Source organism: Elephas maximus, chromosome 6, assembly GCF_024166365.1.
Source record: "Elephas maximus indicus isolate mEleMax1 chromosome 6, mEleMax1 primary haplotype, whole genome shotgun sequence".
Taxonomy (NCBI): Eukaryota; Metazoa; Chordata; class Mammalia; order Proboscidea; family Elephantidae; genus Elephas; species Elephas maximus.
Window position 1 is genome coordinate 107,316,387 of NC_064824.1, and position 14,788 is coordinate 107,331,174.

The 14,788-nt window shown below is 41.3% G+C and overlaps 1 protein-coding gene across 1 annotated transcript in view; it reads left to right on the forward strand.

Moving 5' to 3' along the window:
- PTH2R (parathyroid hormone 2 receptor) overlaps positions 1-6,214 on the forward strand; it is a 123,852-nt gene extending 117,638 nt beyond the window's left edge. Inside the window, exons 13-15 of the mRNA XM_049888021.1 lie at positions 1,131-1,269; positions 4,614-4,655; positions 5,401-6,214. Of these exons, the coding sequence (XP_049743978.1) occupies positions 1,131-1,269; positions 4,614-4,655; positions 5,401-5,796 (577 nt within the window). The 3' untranslated portion in view covers positions 5,797-6,214. The remainder of the gene's footprint in view (positions 1-1,130; positions 1,270-4,613; positions 4,656-5,400) is intronic.
- Positions 6,215-14,788: the final 8,574 nt, after the last annotated feature.

A 14,788-nucleotide genomic window follows, 5' to 3' on the forward strand; every position in this document is an offset into this window, starting at 1 on the left:
TTGTAAAAGTAAAGGCAATTAGCATGGATGAAGGAATTTATGCTTTTAAGGATCAAATATAGAAGTTATAAGATTTAGGAGAGGAAAAATCATTAACAACTTTATGAAAATAATATCCTTTGAGTGAGAAGAATGGAAATGAGATTAGAGAGAAATTTTCTCACTTGCATTGAGTAGAGTCCTACTCATGGCAACTGCATGTTTGTCAGAGTACAACTGTGCTCTGTAGGGTTTTTAATGGCTGATTTTTTGGAAGTAGATTGCCATGCTTTTCTTCTGAGGCACCCTTTGGGTGGACTTGAACAACCAGCTTTTCTGTTAGCAGCTGAGGGCATTAACTACTTGTACCACTCAGGCACTCTAGAGAGAACTGTTGTTGTTAGGTGCCGTCATGTCATTTTCAACTCATAGCGACTCCATGTGACACAGCGGAACTGCCCTGTAGGGTTTTCCTGACTGTAATCTTTATGGAAGCAGATCGCCAGGTCTTTCTCCTGTGGCACTGCTGGGTGAGTTGAACTTCCAACGTTTAGGTTAGCAGCCAAGTGCTAAGAAGTAAGAATAAACTACGTGATTTAATATAAAGGTGACTGGAAATGACCAATGATAGGATCCAAAGAGACAGGAAAAGCCAACCCTTGTTAGCTCTGTTAAGCTTTATTTGTTCCAGCAAGCTCTGTCTTTACTCTTTTGTTGTTAGGTGCCCTTGAGGTATTTCTTACTCATAGTGATCCCATGCGACAGAGTAGAACTACTCCGTAGGGTTTTCTTGGCAGTAATCTTTATGGCGAAGGAGCCCTGGTGGTACAGTGGTTAAACAATGGGGTGCTAACTGAAAGGTTGGCTGTTTGAAACCACATGGAAGAAAGATGTGGCAGTCTGCTTCCATAAAGATTTGTAGTCTTGAAAACCCTATGGGCCTTTCTAGCCTGTCCTATAGGGTTGTTACGAGTTGGAATCGACTCACTGGCAGTGAGTTTTTTAATCTTTAGGGGCTCTGATGTTTAGGGCTTTTTCCCCCAGTAGAGCCATTAGGTGGTTAGCAGCCAATCACCTAACTGTTATGCCACCAGAGCTCCTTTCAGGGTGCTCTAGTTGATTTCTAAAGAGGGTTTGCCATTCTCTTTCAGGAAACTCGCCAAATCCACGCTGGTGCTGGTCCTGGTCTTCGGCGTGCATTATATCGTGTTCGTGTGCCTGCCCCACTCCTTCCCTGGGCTAGGCTGGGAGATCCGCATGCACTGTGAGCTCTTCTTCAACTCCTTCCAGGTAAACAGTGCCCTCTACTAACTTGCTCTTATATTTTGCTTTTTCTCTTGCAACTTCTTTCTCCACCACGCATTCAGTTTTGTGGATCATAATAAAGTATGGATAACAATGCAAAGAATGGGAATTCCAGAACACTTAATTATACTCATGCAGAACCTGTACATAGATCAAGAGCCAGCGGTTGGAACAGAACAAGGGAATACTGCTTGGTTTAAAATCAGGAAAGTTGTGCATCAGGGTTGTATCCGTTCACCATACCTGTATGCTGAGCAAATAATCTGAGAAGCTGGACTGTATGAAGAAGAATGGGGCATAAGGACTGGAGGAAGACTAATTAACAACCTTCCATATGCAGATGACACAACCTTGCTTGCTGAAAGTGAAGAGGACTTGAAGCACTTGCTGGTGAAGATCAAAGACTTTGTCTCAAGTACTTTGGATGTGTTATTAGGACAGAGCAGGCCCTGGAGAAGGACATCATACTTGGTAAGGTAGATGGTCAGCAAAAGAGAGGAAGACCCTTGATAAAATGGATTGACACAGTGACTGCAACAATGGACTCAAACATAACAACAATTGTGAGAATGGCACAGGACTGGGCAGTGTTTCATTCTGTTGTGCATAGGGTCGGTCGCTATGAATCAGACAACACCTTTCTTGGGCTGGGTTCTCTATAGAGAAGCAAAACCAGTAAAAGGTATAAATATATATATAGAGAGAGATTTATATCAAGGAAACAGGTCACGTGATTGTAGAGGCTGGAACGTACCAAGTCCGTGAATCAGGATAGAGGCCTCTCCCAATTCACGCAGCCACAGAAGCTGACGAACCTAAGATTGGCAGGTCGGAGAGCAGGACACCCGCTTACAGGCTGTGAAGGTCGACGAATCCCAAGATGGGCAGGCAAGACCGCAAGGTTTCTCCTGATTCACATAGCTGCAGGGGCTGGTGAACCCAAGATCAGCAGGTCGGGGAGCAGGACTCTTGGCTTGCAGGTTGTGAAGATCAATGAATCCCCAGATCGACAGGTGAGCTACTAGCTCGCGTCCCAAGAACCAGAGGTCAGATGACACGAGGCAGCTGCTGAATCCAGAACAAGCCAAAAACCTTGGCAAGGTAAGCAGGAAGGAAATAGGCAGTAGAGGATGGAGAGATGAAGGCTGAGGGGGCGGTGAGCTGCCACAGGCCCTGCCCCCGCCGGTACCACTCAGAAGAGTCTATCATGGGGGTGATCACATATCAAATCGCAACAGGGAAGTGATCACAATATTATACAATTGCCAAAATGCTGAAAATCATGGCCCAGCCAAGTTGACACATAATCTTAACCATCACAGCACCTAACAACAACAACCTCTTTCTCTGCCCCTCTCTCTGGCTTTGATGCTCCAGGGCCTAAGGGCCCTGGAAGGACAATATTGTTTGGCACCTCTACAGAGGTCAGGTTAATCCCCTGACCACAGCTCACAAACAAGCCTGGGTAGTGAGACAGGAATGCCTATTGTTGTAAAATACATGACATTTTCTGTGTGTGCGGAAAATAAATGAAAGTGAAAGAAGGGGAAGGCAGGGAAGAGAGGAAAAGGAAAGGAAGAAAAAAAGACGGAGAGGTTGCTTTCATGCTTTATATCTCATTTCTCACCTGGATTGCTACAGGCACCTTCTATCTCTTCTTCCTGATTAGTCACTTGCTGCCACCCCCTGCCACCTTAGGTCTAGTCTCTACACAAGAGTCTGAAGAATCTTAAAAATATGAATTTGATCATGGCAGTTACCTGCCAAAAATATCCAGGGGCTTTCCAACGCACTCAGAATAAATTCCAAACGCTGTTATCCAATTTACGCCCTCATCTCACCCCATACTTTCTGTTGCCCACTAAATTCTAGACCCACAAGCGGACTTTCTGTTACTCAAAGATGCTAAAGTTCTGCCTCAGGGGCTCGCAGCTGCTGGTCCTTCTGCCTGGAATGCTCCTCTCCCTGATGTACACATCGCTGGTTTCTTCTTTGTCATTCAAACCAGCCCAAATGTCACCTCCTCAGACAATGTTTGAATGGCCAAGTTCCCCATCTAATATCACCATCGTTCTCTTTCATATCACTTATTTTAAATATCTACATAGCCCTTATCATCTTACATCTTTCCTGTGTCAGTATCTGTTTTTGTTTTATCTGCCTTTCTTTCCTTCTAGAATGTAAGCACCACAAGGATAGGGACCTTGTCTTTTGTGTTTTCATTGATTATCCTTCTAACCCTGAACAGCTCCTAGTGTACTGTTCCTCTCAGTAAGTATTTTTGAATGAATAATAAAAATGTTTCTTTGTGTTCCCACCGTATAATACTCTATGATGTTTCCAGCATCCACAGTTTATAAATATCTCTTACTAACTGTCACGGATTGAATTATGTCCCACAAAAAATGTGTGTATCAATTTGGCTGGGCCATGATTTCCAGTATTGTGTGGTTGTCCTCCATTTTGTGATTGTAATTTTATGTTAAAGAGGATTAAGATGGAATTGTAACACCCTTACCCAGTCACGTCCCTGATCCACCTTTTATCTCTCAAGAGATAAAAAGGGAAGGGAAGCTAGCAGAGAGCTGGGGACCTCATACCACCAAGAAAGCAGTGCCTGGAGCAGAGTGCATCCTTTGGACTCAGGGTTCCTGCACAGAGAAGCTCCTAGTCTGGGGAAACATTGATGACAAGGCCAACAGAGAGAGAATGCGTTTCCCTTGGAGCTGACGCCCTAAATTTGGACTTTTAGCCTACTTTAACTGTGAGGAGGAAACCCTGGTGGCGTAGTGGTTAGAAGCGATGGTGTGCTACAGCTGCTAACCAAAAGGTTGGCAGTGCGAATCCCCCAGGTGCTCCTTGGAAAAACTATGGGGCAGTTCTACTCTGTCCTATAGGGTCACTATGAGTTGAAATTGACTCGATGGCAAGGTTTTTTTTTTACTGTGAGGAAATAAATTTCTCTTTGTTAAACCATCCCCTTGTGGTATTTCTGTTAGAGCAGCACTAGATGACTAAGACACTAACCAACCAGGGGATATTACATGATCCTTGAGTGGCGACATAAATGAAACTAATATGATAGAAATCAGCTTTTTGTGTATCTTAGAGTTTTATGCAGTTACTCGTTTGGTTCAGCCAACACTACGGGAAGATATCAAATGCATTTAATATAAATATAAAGATTTGAAAACTTTAGGAGAGAATAATTTTTTGAAGGAATAATGAAAAAACAGTTTTCAACTTATATATTTAGTTACAAGACATTTTCATGCTGTGAGCTTTATGAATTGTCAGCTGGGCTAACGTTCTGCTTTCGTGTTCTTTAGGGTTTCTTTGTGTCTATCATCTACTGCTACTGCAATGGAGAGGTAGGTCTGAAGGAAACCCAGACATCCCACAGGTTGGGCTCTGAGAAAAGCTTATAAATGGCCTTCACAGTGTGACCTAAATCTCTTGAGAATCTCTAGGAGTTACAGGACAGAATAGGTGGGAGAAAGGAGATTCTTTAATCATAGATTATTTTGAGAAAGCAAGAATTAATGTAAATTGACTAAGGTCCTCATTGTCTAGAACTTTCAAATGTCAGCTAACTTGCAAACCCCTGTTCCAAAACCACTTGTTGGAATACAAAGTGATACTTGGAAGGACAGTGAACTTCATATCCCAATTAATACTTAAAACTTGTATTCAATTTCAAGGAACTCAAGTGTAAGTTTTCTTGGCCTAAATCCATTAGCACATTTTGATGTGGTATTTTTTAAACCCAAGGTGTCATGCACAGCCCCACTTATCTGCCATTGGGGCCATGTGTGTTGCTATGGTGCTGAACAGCTTTCAGCAGAACTTCCAGACTAAGATGGACTAGGAGGAAAGGCCTGGTGATCTACTTCTGAAAATCAGCCTGTAAAAACCATATAGATCACAGTGGTCCCCTCTGAAACCATCGTGGGGTTGCTGCAGGACTGGGCAACATTTTGTTCCATTGTGCATAGTGTGTCCGTGAGTTGGGGGTAGATCCAGGATAGCTAACAACAGCAGGAGCAGACATCCTTGCCACAAGGTTTCAAGATTTCCCTTATTATTTCTAAAACACTCTACTCTTTTGTGGTTTAGGTTCAGTCTGAGATGAAGAAGATGTGGAGTAAATGGGATCTATCCATTGACTGGAAAAGGGCGCCCCCATGTGGGAGCCGCAGGTACGGCTCAGTGCTCACCACCATGACTCACAGCACCAGCAGCCAGTCACAGAGGGCGGCCAGCACTCACATGGTGCTCATCTCCGGCAAAGTGGCCAAGACTGTCAGCAGACAGCCCGACAGCCTTGTGACTTTACCTGGCTACGTCTGGAGTAACTCAGAGCAGGAGTGCCTGCCACCCTCGATCCATGAGGAGGCCCAGGAAGGTAATGGAAACCAGGGAGATGATATTCCAATGAAGGAGTCTTCCAGGCCATTGGACTTTAGCCCGGATGCTGAAGGAAGCAAAGGAGAAATGGAGGATGCTCTCTGAATCACCATCTGTGATTTCACGGGTGGTCAGTCTGGTTATATAAAAGAAGCTTGGCCCACATTCCTGTGCTTGAGCCCTTGGGCTGTAAATTCAGAGTTAAAGTATTACTTAAAAGTCTTCAGGCTTTGTAAATTGGCTCCTATAAATACTAAACTCACAAAAGGAGAGGTGTCAGTGGAGTAGTTTAATTATCTTATTTTGACATCAAATCTCTCCCAAACTTATTTGTGGATACTTGCTATGTGATTGTTCATTTTCCTGCAAGTTTTGAAAAGACAAGTTTCCTTTGATTAGATCTAGCTTTCTCTCACAAACACCACCCTCAATATGATAGAGATAATTTATTGTGTGTCATTTTCCTTTTAAGGAATTAATACTATCTTTTTATTTTTCTCACTTAAATGTACAGAGATGGTGCAGGACCAGGTAACGTTTTGTTCTGTTATACGTAAGTTCTCAGTGAGTTGGAGCTGACTCAAAGGCGACTCATAACAATAGCAATCATTGCATTTATTTTGCAATGCGAAGGAGCAATTAGGGTCTGAAAAATGTATGTTGAAAGGTTAAAGATCTAAGAAGAAATACACATTGGAAAATAAGTTGGCTGACCTTTGATAAAATAAAAATTTATGACAATGAAAATTGTTTCTTTCTGGGAATAAAGAGAATTACTCAAAAAAGAATATTGCACACATATCCCTCCTTTTGAATGTCCCCTCTGTGACCAGACAGACCTCAGGTCTTCCCTCTCTTCTGTAAATCGTGACATGCTGCAAGTTTTTCAATCAGTGGGCTTGTGTTATAAACTGATTTTCCTTATGATCACTTGTATTGATAGTAAATCACACCCCATCTATGTCCTTTTCGTCTTTGTTCTATTACTGTGTTGCAAATGGCATGTGAGATAAATTAAAGGTTTGTTTTAAAAGTATATTTTAGGTGACTTTCTTCAAGTTTCTTTCAGTATCTCATTTTATTTTTCAGAACTAATTAAACTTACCCTATCTCCAAATCTACAAACATCAGAATTTAGCTTCTGTACTTTTTTTGAATTTGAAATATCAATAGGTTGTAGTAGTGAAAACAGTTTTTGGAATGCAGGCCACACACCAGGCATCCTGATAGGTGTTGACAAACAATTAGCTCACCTAACCTTCACTACAAAGGATGGACCGAGCCCTATCACTGTCCCTCTTTTTACAGGTGACAGTGTGGCTTGCAGGGATGGGTAACTTGCCCAAAGTTGCATAGCTAGTTGTTGACAGAGCTTGGATTCAATGCAGCTCCACTGTCTTCAAGCCCCATGTTCCTAACTATACTGTCACCAATAGGTGTGTAGCTTTTTAACCAATCCAAAAGAAAAAAAACTCTGAATTGTTTCTGTTTTAGGGATTCATATTGTAGTAGGTTTTAACCTATGATCCTCATGAAGTTTCCACTTTAGTGGAGAAGACAGACACACATGGGAAATGAAAAACATCATAGAGCAATATATTTCCAGGTAAAATAACACAGGTCATCTGTCTCTCAATTTGTTTAATATTTTAACCAATATGCAAATAGCACCACGATGAATAAGGTGCTCTGATGTCTACATACCCTCTTGAAAAAGATAATGCTTTCCTCCCATACTCTTTCCTTCCTTTTCCCTCTGTGCCGTGGTGTAGGTCATTTCCTTCCCTTCCTGTTTATGAAAGTGCTGTTGTGCATATTTCATTTATTTGATTCTCTTCCTCATTATCAATCCCCATGCTGCCTCCGCATTTGGAAAGATTCATCATGGGCTGAGCCAGAGATTAAGTTCAATTCCATTGCTAATTTGCTTCATGGTTTTATGAAATCACTTTATTTCCTTTATAGTTCAATTTCTCCATCCTTAAAATGCAGATATTTGTCTACCTCACAGAAATGTTCTGATTGTTAAAGAAATCATATATTGAAAGTATTTTGTAACATAAAAATTCGATACAAATACTTGGATTAGGTTGTTGCTACATGGTTGTTTAATGTTAAATCTTATTTTGCCCCATTATGTTATAAAAGTCAGATTGGTCATTGCAATACAATAAGGAATTGTTAAAATGGATATATTTAGGAAATACAGAAAATATCCAGAGTTCTTGCTTTCTAAGTCAACCTCAAAATATAAGACGAAGCCACCACTTCTTTATAGGTTTAAGCAGGAAAGGTGCAGGTATGTATTTTTTAAAATAACCTTCAAACCATATGAGAACAAGCTAGAAAAGGCTAAATAGAAGCAAGGAAATCAGTTGGGAGACCACTGCAAGGATACATGTGAGATGCAATGAGAGTCTACATTATACAAGGGCAGTGGAAATAGAGAACAGAAGATATTTAAGAGGTAGAAAGCAGGCAGGAGGACCAATGAGCCAATCTGGTCATTCTTACTTTGGACATGTTGAATTTGAGATGCCTTCAGAAACTTCTCATGGTTCCATCTAGTAGGCAACCGATGTGCTGGAGCTCAGGAGAGAGGTGGGTGCTGCTAGTATTTTGGCTCAAGCTCCTTTGGAAGGTGGTATTATCTGCAGATTGTTCTTTTGAGATCAGAATTTACAAAAGCACTGATCTTTAATGATCCATAGCCGAGATCATGTTATCTTGTTCATTATAATTGCTTTCGGAGATGCATTAATCTTGTTCTTTAGGGGGCTATAAATGTTGTAAGCAAAACCTGCAGAGAAACCCTCATAAAGGGAAGAAATATTTGGCCTGTGTAGTTCTGTTATGATCGCTTGAAAATTTTTTATTTTGGAAGAAAATCATGTATTCCTGTACCCCTGTATCTTCATGTTATCTATCTGCTGATATCCATGAGAAAAAAAAAAAAAAAATCAAAACTCATACAGTGAGTAGACCTGAAAGTAGAACTAAAATATTTAAATTCTTCTTTCACCTTATTTGATAATGAGCAAACATGAAGTTTTCACCACCTGACCATAAAAAGTATGAAAAGGTTCATACATTTGATACATGTTGATTGTGGCTAAACCAAACCCCTGACTGTGGTGAATAGACCACCTTTTGGCAAAAAGAACAGCTGCAACACAAACAAGAATTCTTCCTTCAATAGGTTACGCTCACCTTCTCCACACAGTTTTGGCAAGCTACCATTTTGACTAAATTACCAGCTGAGTCCTGATTATCTCTTGTGAGACAAATTTGCCAACTGAGGCTCACTGAGTATGAAAAGTGTGATTCAGAAACTATATTTATTTCAGATGAAATACATCTACTAAAGCAATCTTGAATTACTGGTGCTCACTACATGTGATATATCTGGGAATGTCCCTTATTTTTGAAATAACCACATGCCAGACATTTATTTTCTGATAAAATGTCTGTGACTGCAACTGTCAGAATAAATAAGTTTTTAAAAACTGTTTTCTTGTGACAAATATATGTGGCAGAATACCAGTTGAGATGTTTCAACAAATGGATGCAGCTCTAGAAGTACTCACTTGTCTATGACAAGAATTTGGAAGCTACCTGACCAACTGACAGGAGGAGATCTATATTTATGCCTATTTCCAAGAAAGGTGATCCCACTGAATGCGGAAATTAGTGAACAATATCATTAATATCACCCACAAGTAAAATTTTGCTGAAGATCATTCAAAAATAGCTGCAGCAGTATATAAACAGGGAAACTTCAGAAATTGAAGCCAGATTCAGAAGAGGATGTGAAACCAGGGATATCACTGCTGATGTCAGATGGATCCTGGCTGAAAGCAGCGAATACCAGAAAGACCTTTACCTGTGTTTTATTGACTATGCAAATTGACTATAGATAACATTGTGAAGAATGGGAATTCCAGAACATGTGCTCATGAGGAGCCTGCACATAGATTGAGAGGCAGTTGTTCAAACAGAGCAAGGCGATACTACGTGATTTAAAGTCAGGAAAGGTGTGCATCAGGGTTTTGTCCTTTCACCATACTTATTCAATCTGTATGCTGAGCAAATAATCTGAAAAGCTGGACTATGTGAAGAAGAACATGGCATCAGAATTGGAGGAAGACTCATTAACAACCTGTGTTATGCAGATGACACAACCTTGTTTGCTGAAAGTGAAGAGGATTTGAAGCACTTACTAATGAAGCTCAAAGACCACAGCCTTCAGTATGGATTACACCTCAACATAAAGAAAACTAAAATCCCCACAATTGGACCAATGAGCAACATCAAGATAAATGGGGAAAAGACTGAAGTTGTCAAGGATTTCATTTTAGTTGAATCCCCAATCAATACCCATGGAAGCAGCAGTCAAGAAATCAAAAGATGGATTGCATTGGGCAAATCTGCTGCAAAGGGCCTCTTTAAAGTATTAAAAAGCAGAGATGCCACCTTGAAGACTAAAGTGTACCTGATGCAAGTCATGGTGTTTTCAATCTCCTATGCATGTGAAATCTGGACAATGAATAAAGAAGACCAAAGAAGAAATGACACCTTTGAATTGTGGTTTTGGAGAAGAATATGGAATATCCCATGGACCACCAACAGAATGAACAAATCTGTCTTTGAAGAAGTACAACCAGAATGCTCTTCAGAAGCAAGGATAGTGAGACTATGTCTCACATACTTTGGACATTTTGTCAGGAGAGATCAGTCCCTGGAGAAGGACATTATGCTTGGTAAAGTAGAGGGTCAGTGAAAAAGAGGAAGACCCTCAAAGAGATGGACTGACGCAGTGGCTGCAGCAGTGGGCTTAAGCATAATAATGATTGTGATGATGGTGCAGGACCAGACAGTGTTTCGTTCTGTTGTACATAAGGTTGCTATGAGTTGGAACTGACTCGATGGCACCTAGCAACAACATATATATATATATATATGGAAAGCCTGGTGGTGTAGTGGTTAAGTGCTATGGCTGGTAACCAAGAGGTTGCAGTTTGAATCTACCAGGTGCCCCTTGGAAACTCTATGGGGCAGTTCTACTCTGTCCTATAGGGTTGCTATGAGTCGGAATCGACTCGACGGCAGTGGGTTTTTTAATATATTTATAACTGACATCCCTCAGAAAAGTAAGCATAAGGTGGGGAAAGAACACTGTTTGGGAAGTTTCCAAGGCTGAAGGTTCTGCACTGAGGTTCAAATGCACAATTGGAGCCTGTCAAAGATATCATTGGGTGGAGGGATGGAGAGACTGATATAAAACATAGTGCTCACCACAAGTGCCACAGTCAGGGCAACTTCTTAGCTCTAACCAAACACCTGGCAGGATGAAGTTCCTAGGCTCAAAGGTGAAAGACTATAGACTCGGGGGACATTTACATCAATTGGCACAACATAGTTCATAAAGACAAAGTTCTGTATCCTACTTGGGTGAGTAGCATCTGGGGTCTTAAAAGCTTGCAAGCGGACATCTAAGATACAGCTATTTGTCCCTTACCACCTTGAGCAAAGGAGAATCAAGAAAACCAATGACCCAAGGGAGCAATTGGTCCAGGGGACTGGTAGACCACGTGAACCACAGCCTACATGACCCTGAGACCAGAAGAACTAGATGGTGCCTAGCTACCACTACCAATCACTCTGGCTGGGATTGCAATTTAGGGTCCTGAACAGAGCAGGATTAAAATCGCAGAATCAAATTCATAAGGGAGACCAAACTTACTGGTCCGACAGAGACTGGAGGAACCTCTGAGACTATGGTCCTAAGACACCCTTCTGAACTGGAACTGAAGCCATTCCCAGAGACCACCCTTCAGCCAAACCATGGACAGGTCCGTAATGCAAACACTTAACACCCGAGAGAAACGTGCTCCTTAAAACGAGCAATTATATAAGTCCCAAAGGGCAAAATATGCACAAGGAAAAAGATGAGAAGGCAGGAAGGAGTAGCAATCCTGGATGAAAGGAAATGGGGAAACTAGGATGGAAATGGGGGGAGTGTTGGCCCACTGTGGGGGCTGAAACCAATGTCATGAAACACCATGTACAAACTATTGAGTGGGAAACTAATTTGCTCTGTAAACTTTCACCTAATGCACAATTAAAAAAAAAAGTGCTCACTAATGTTTAACTCTGTTCAAATCAGGTTTAAAGTACAATTTAGTTTATAAAGAAAGAAATTGAATAAAACAGATCATTTCCTAGAAAAAATATATATATAATGAAACATTTAACAATTCAACATTTTTTAGGTGTACAATCCAGTTACATTGATTAGGTTCATCATGTTGTGATCCTTTTCCAAATTATTCCATAACCATTAACAGCAGCTCAGAGCACCCTAAGCCATGGCTTCTTTCTCCCTACCTCCCCCCACTAATAAACTTTGGTCTTTCTCTGTTTTTGCTATCTAGCACTGCTATAACAGAAATACCACAAGTGGATGGCTTTAACAAAGAGAAATTTATTCTCTCACAGTTTAGGAGGCTAGAAGTCCGAATTGAGGTGCAAGCTCCAGGGGATGGCTTTCTCTCTCTGTTTGCTCTAGGGGAAGGTCCTTGTCATCAATCTTCTCTGGTCCAGGAGCTTCTCAGCCCAGGGACCCTGGGCCCAAAGGACACTCTATTCTCTTGGCTTTTGTTTCTTGGTGATATGAGGCCCCCCTGTCTCTCTGCTCACTTCTCTCTTCTATATATCAAAAGATATTGACTTAAGACAAAACCTAATCTTCTATATTGAGTCCTGCCTCATTAACATAACTCCTCTAATCCTGCCTCATTAACATCATAGATGTAGGATTTACAACGCATAGGAAAATCATATCAGATGACAGAATGGTAGACAATCACATAATGCTGGGAATCATGGCCTAGCCAAGTTGACACACAATTTTAGGGGACAGAATTCAACCCATAACAGTCTCTATACATATGAAGAATATTGAATATACCATGGACTGCAAAAAGAATGAACATATTTGTCTTGGAAGAACTATAGCCATAATGCTCCTTAGAAGCAAGGATGGCAAGGCTACCTTTCACATACTTTGGACATGTTATCAGGAGGAAGCAGTACTTGGGGAAGGACATCATGCTTGGTAAAGTAGAGGTTAGCAAAAAAGAGGAAAACCCTCAAAGAGATGGACTGACACTGGCTGCAACAATGGGCTCAAGCATAACAACGATTTTGAGTAAGGTACAGGGCTGGGCAGTATTTTGTTCTCTTGTACATAGGATCGCTATGAGTAGGATCTGACTTGACAGCACCTAACAGCAACATACATAAATAAATCAGTTTTTAATACTAGTTAATACATATAGAGGAGCCCTGGTGGTGCAATGATTAAACGCTCGGCTACTAATTGAAAAATTGACGGCTCAAAGCCACCCAGGAACTCCAAGGGAGAAAGACCTGGCAATTTTCTCCTGTAAAGAGTACTGTCTAGGAAACCATATGGGGCAGTTCTACTCTATCATACAGAATTGCTTTGAGTCAAAATCGACTTGATGATACCCAACAACAACTACAGTACGTATAGAGGTTGTATACATATGCTCAATTTTCACTACAACTCTGTAAAAAAATAAATACAATTATTAAGCCCACTTTACAAATGAGGAAATTGAGGCAGACAGAGGTAAAGCAGCTTTCAGAGAAAATATTTTCTTAATAAATCAAAGCTCTCCATCAGGAAAAGATAGTAGTATCCTTGAAGTCAAGATAGCTTGAGGATGGGAGCAGAAGGTGGGACAGAGGACATTATCTCTGAAGGGGAGATTCTCCCCCATGACTCCAGCACCCTCTGGCTCCAATGGAGTACTTTCCTGCCACTGAACAGCCATTCCTCCCAGTGCCTTGCTTGCTATACCACTGAGAATTTCTTAAGTATCATCTGATACCTGATACGTAATGGACTGTTAGCTCAAAGAAAAGAGTAATAATCTGAGCCCTGATGGTGCAAATGGTTAAGAGCTCAGTTGCTGACTCAAAGGTTGGTGGTTGGAACCCACCCAGTGGCTCCGTGGGAGAAAGACCTGGCTATCTGCTCCTGTAAAGATTACAGCCAAGAAAACCCTATAGGGCAGTTCTACTTTGTCATATAGAGTTGTTATGAGTCAGAATTGACTCCAGGGCACCCAACAAAAGAAAAGAATGGAAAATTCCCTAGATGGCGCAAACAGTTTGCACTTGGTTGCAAAGGTACCCAGTGGTACCTTTGAAGAAAAGGCTTGGCCATCTGTTTCCATTAAGATTAAAAAGACCAAACCAAACCCGTTGCTATCGAGTCAATTCTGACTCAGAATGGCCCTACTGGACAGAGTAGAACTGTCCCATAGGATTTCTGGGGAGCACCTGATGGATTCAAACTGCCGATCTTTTGGTTAGCAGCCAAACTCTTAACCACTGTGCCACCAGGGCTCCTCCATTAAGATTACAGCCAAGAAAACCCTACGGAGCAGTTCTACTCTGTAACACATGGAATCACCACGAGTTTTAACAGAAACTAACAACAACAACAATAGAGGATAGAATCAGCTTGGAAGAGGTGGTAATCTTTCTCAGAAGCATTCAGGTCAAGTAGCAACCAGCTGTTAAGAGCTGTAGAAATATTCATGAATAATTAAGGAATATTAAGCAGAGAATACCAGAAAGATGTTTACCTGTGGATTATTGACTATGCAAAGGTATTCGACTATGTGGATCATAACAAATCATGAATAACGTTGTTGTTGTTGTTAGATGCTGTTGGGTTGGTTCCGACTCATAGCAAACCTATGCACAACAGAATGAAACACTGCCTGGTCCTGAGCCATCCTTGCAATCGTTGTTATGCTTGGGCTCATTGTTGCAGCCACTGTGTCAATCCACCTCGTTGAGGGTCTTCCTCTTTTCCGCTGACCCTGTACTCTGCCAAGCATGATGTCCTTCTCCAGGGACTGATCCCTCCTGACAACATGTCCAAAGTACATAAGATGCAGTCTCGCCATCCTTGCTTCTAAGGAGCATTCTGGCTGTACTTCTTCCAAGACAGATGTGTTTGTTCTTCTGGCAGTCCATGGTATATTCAATATTCTTC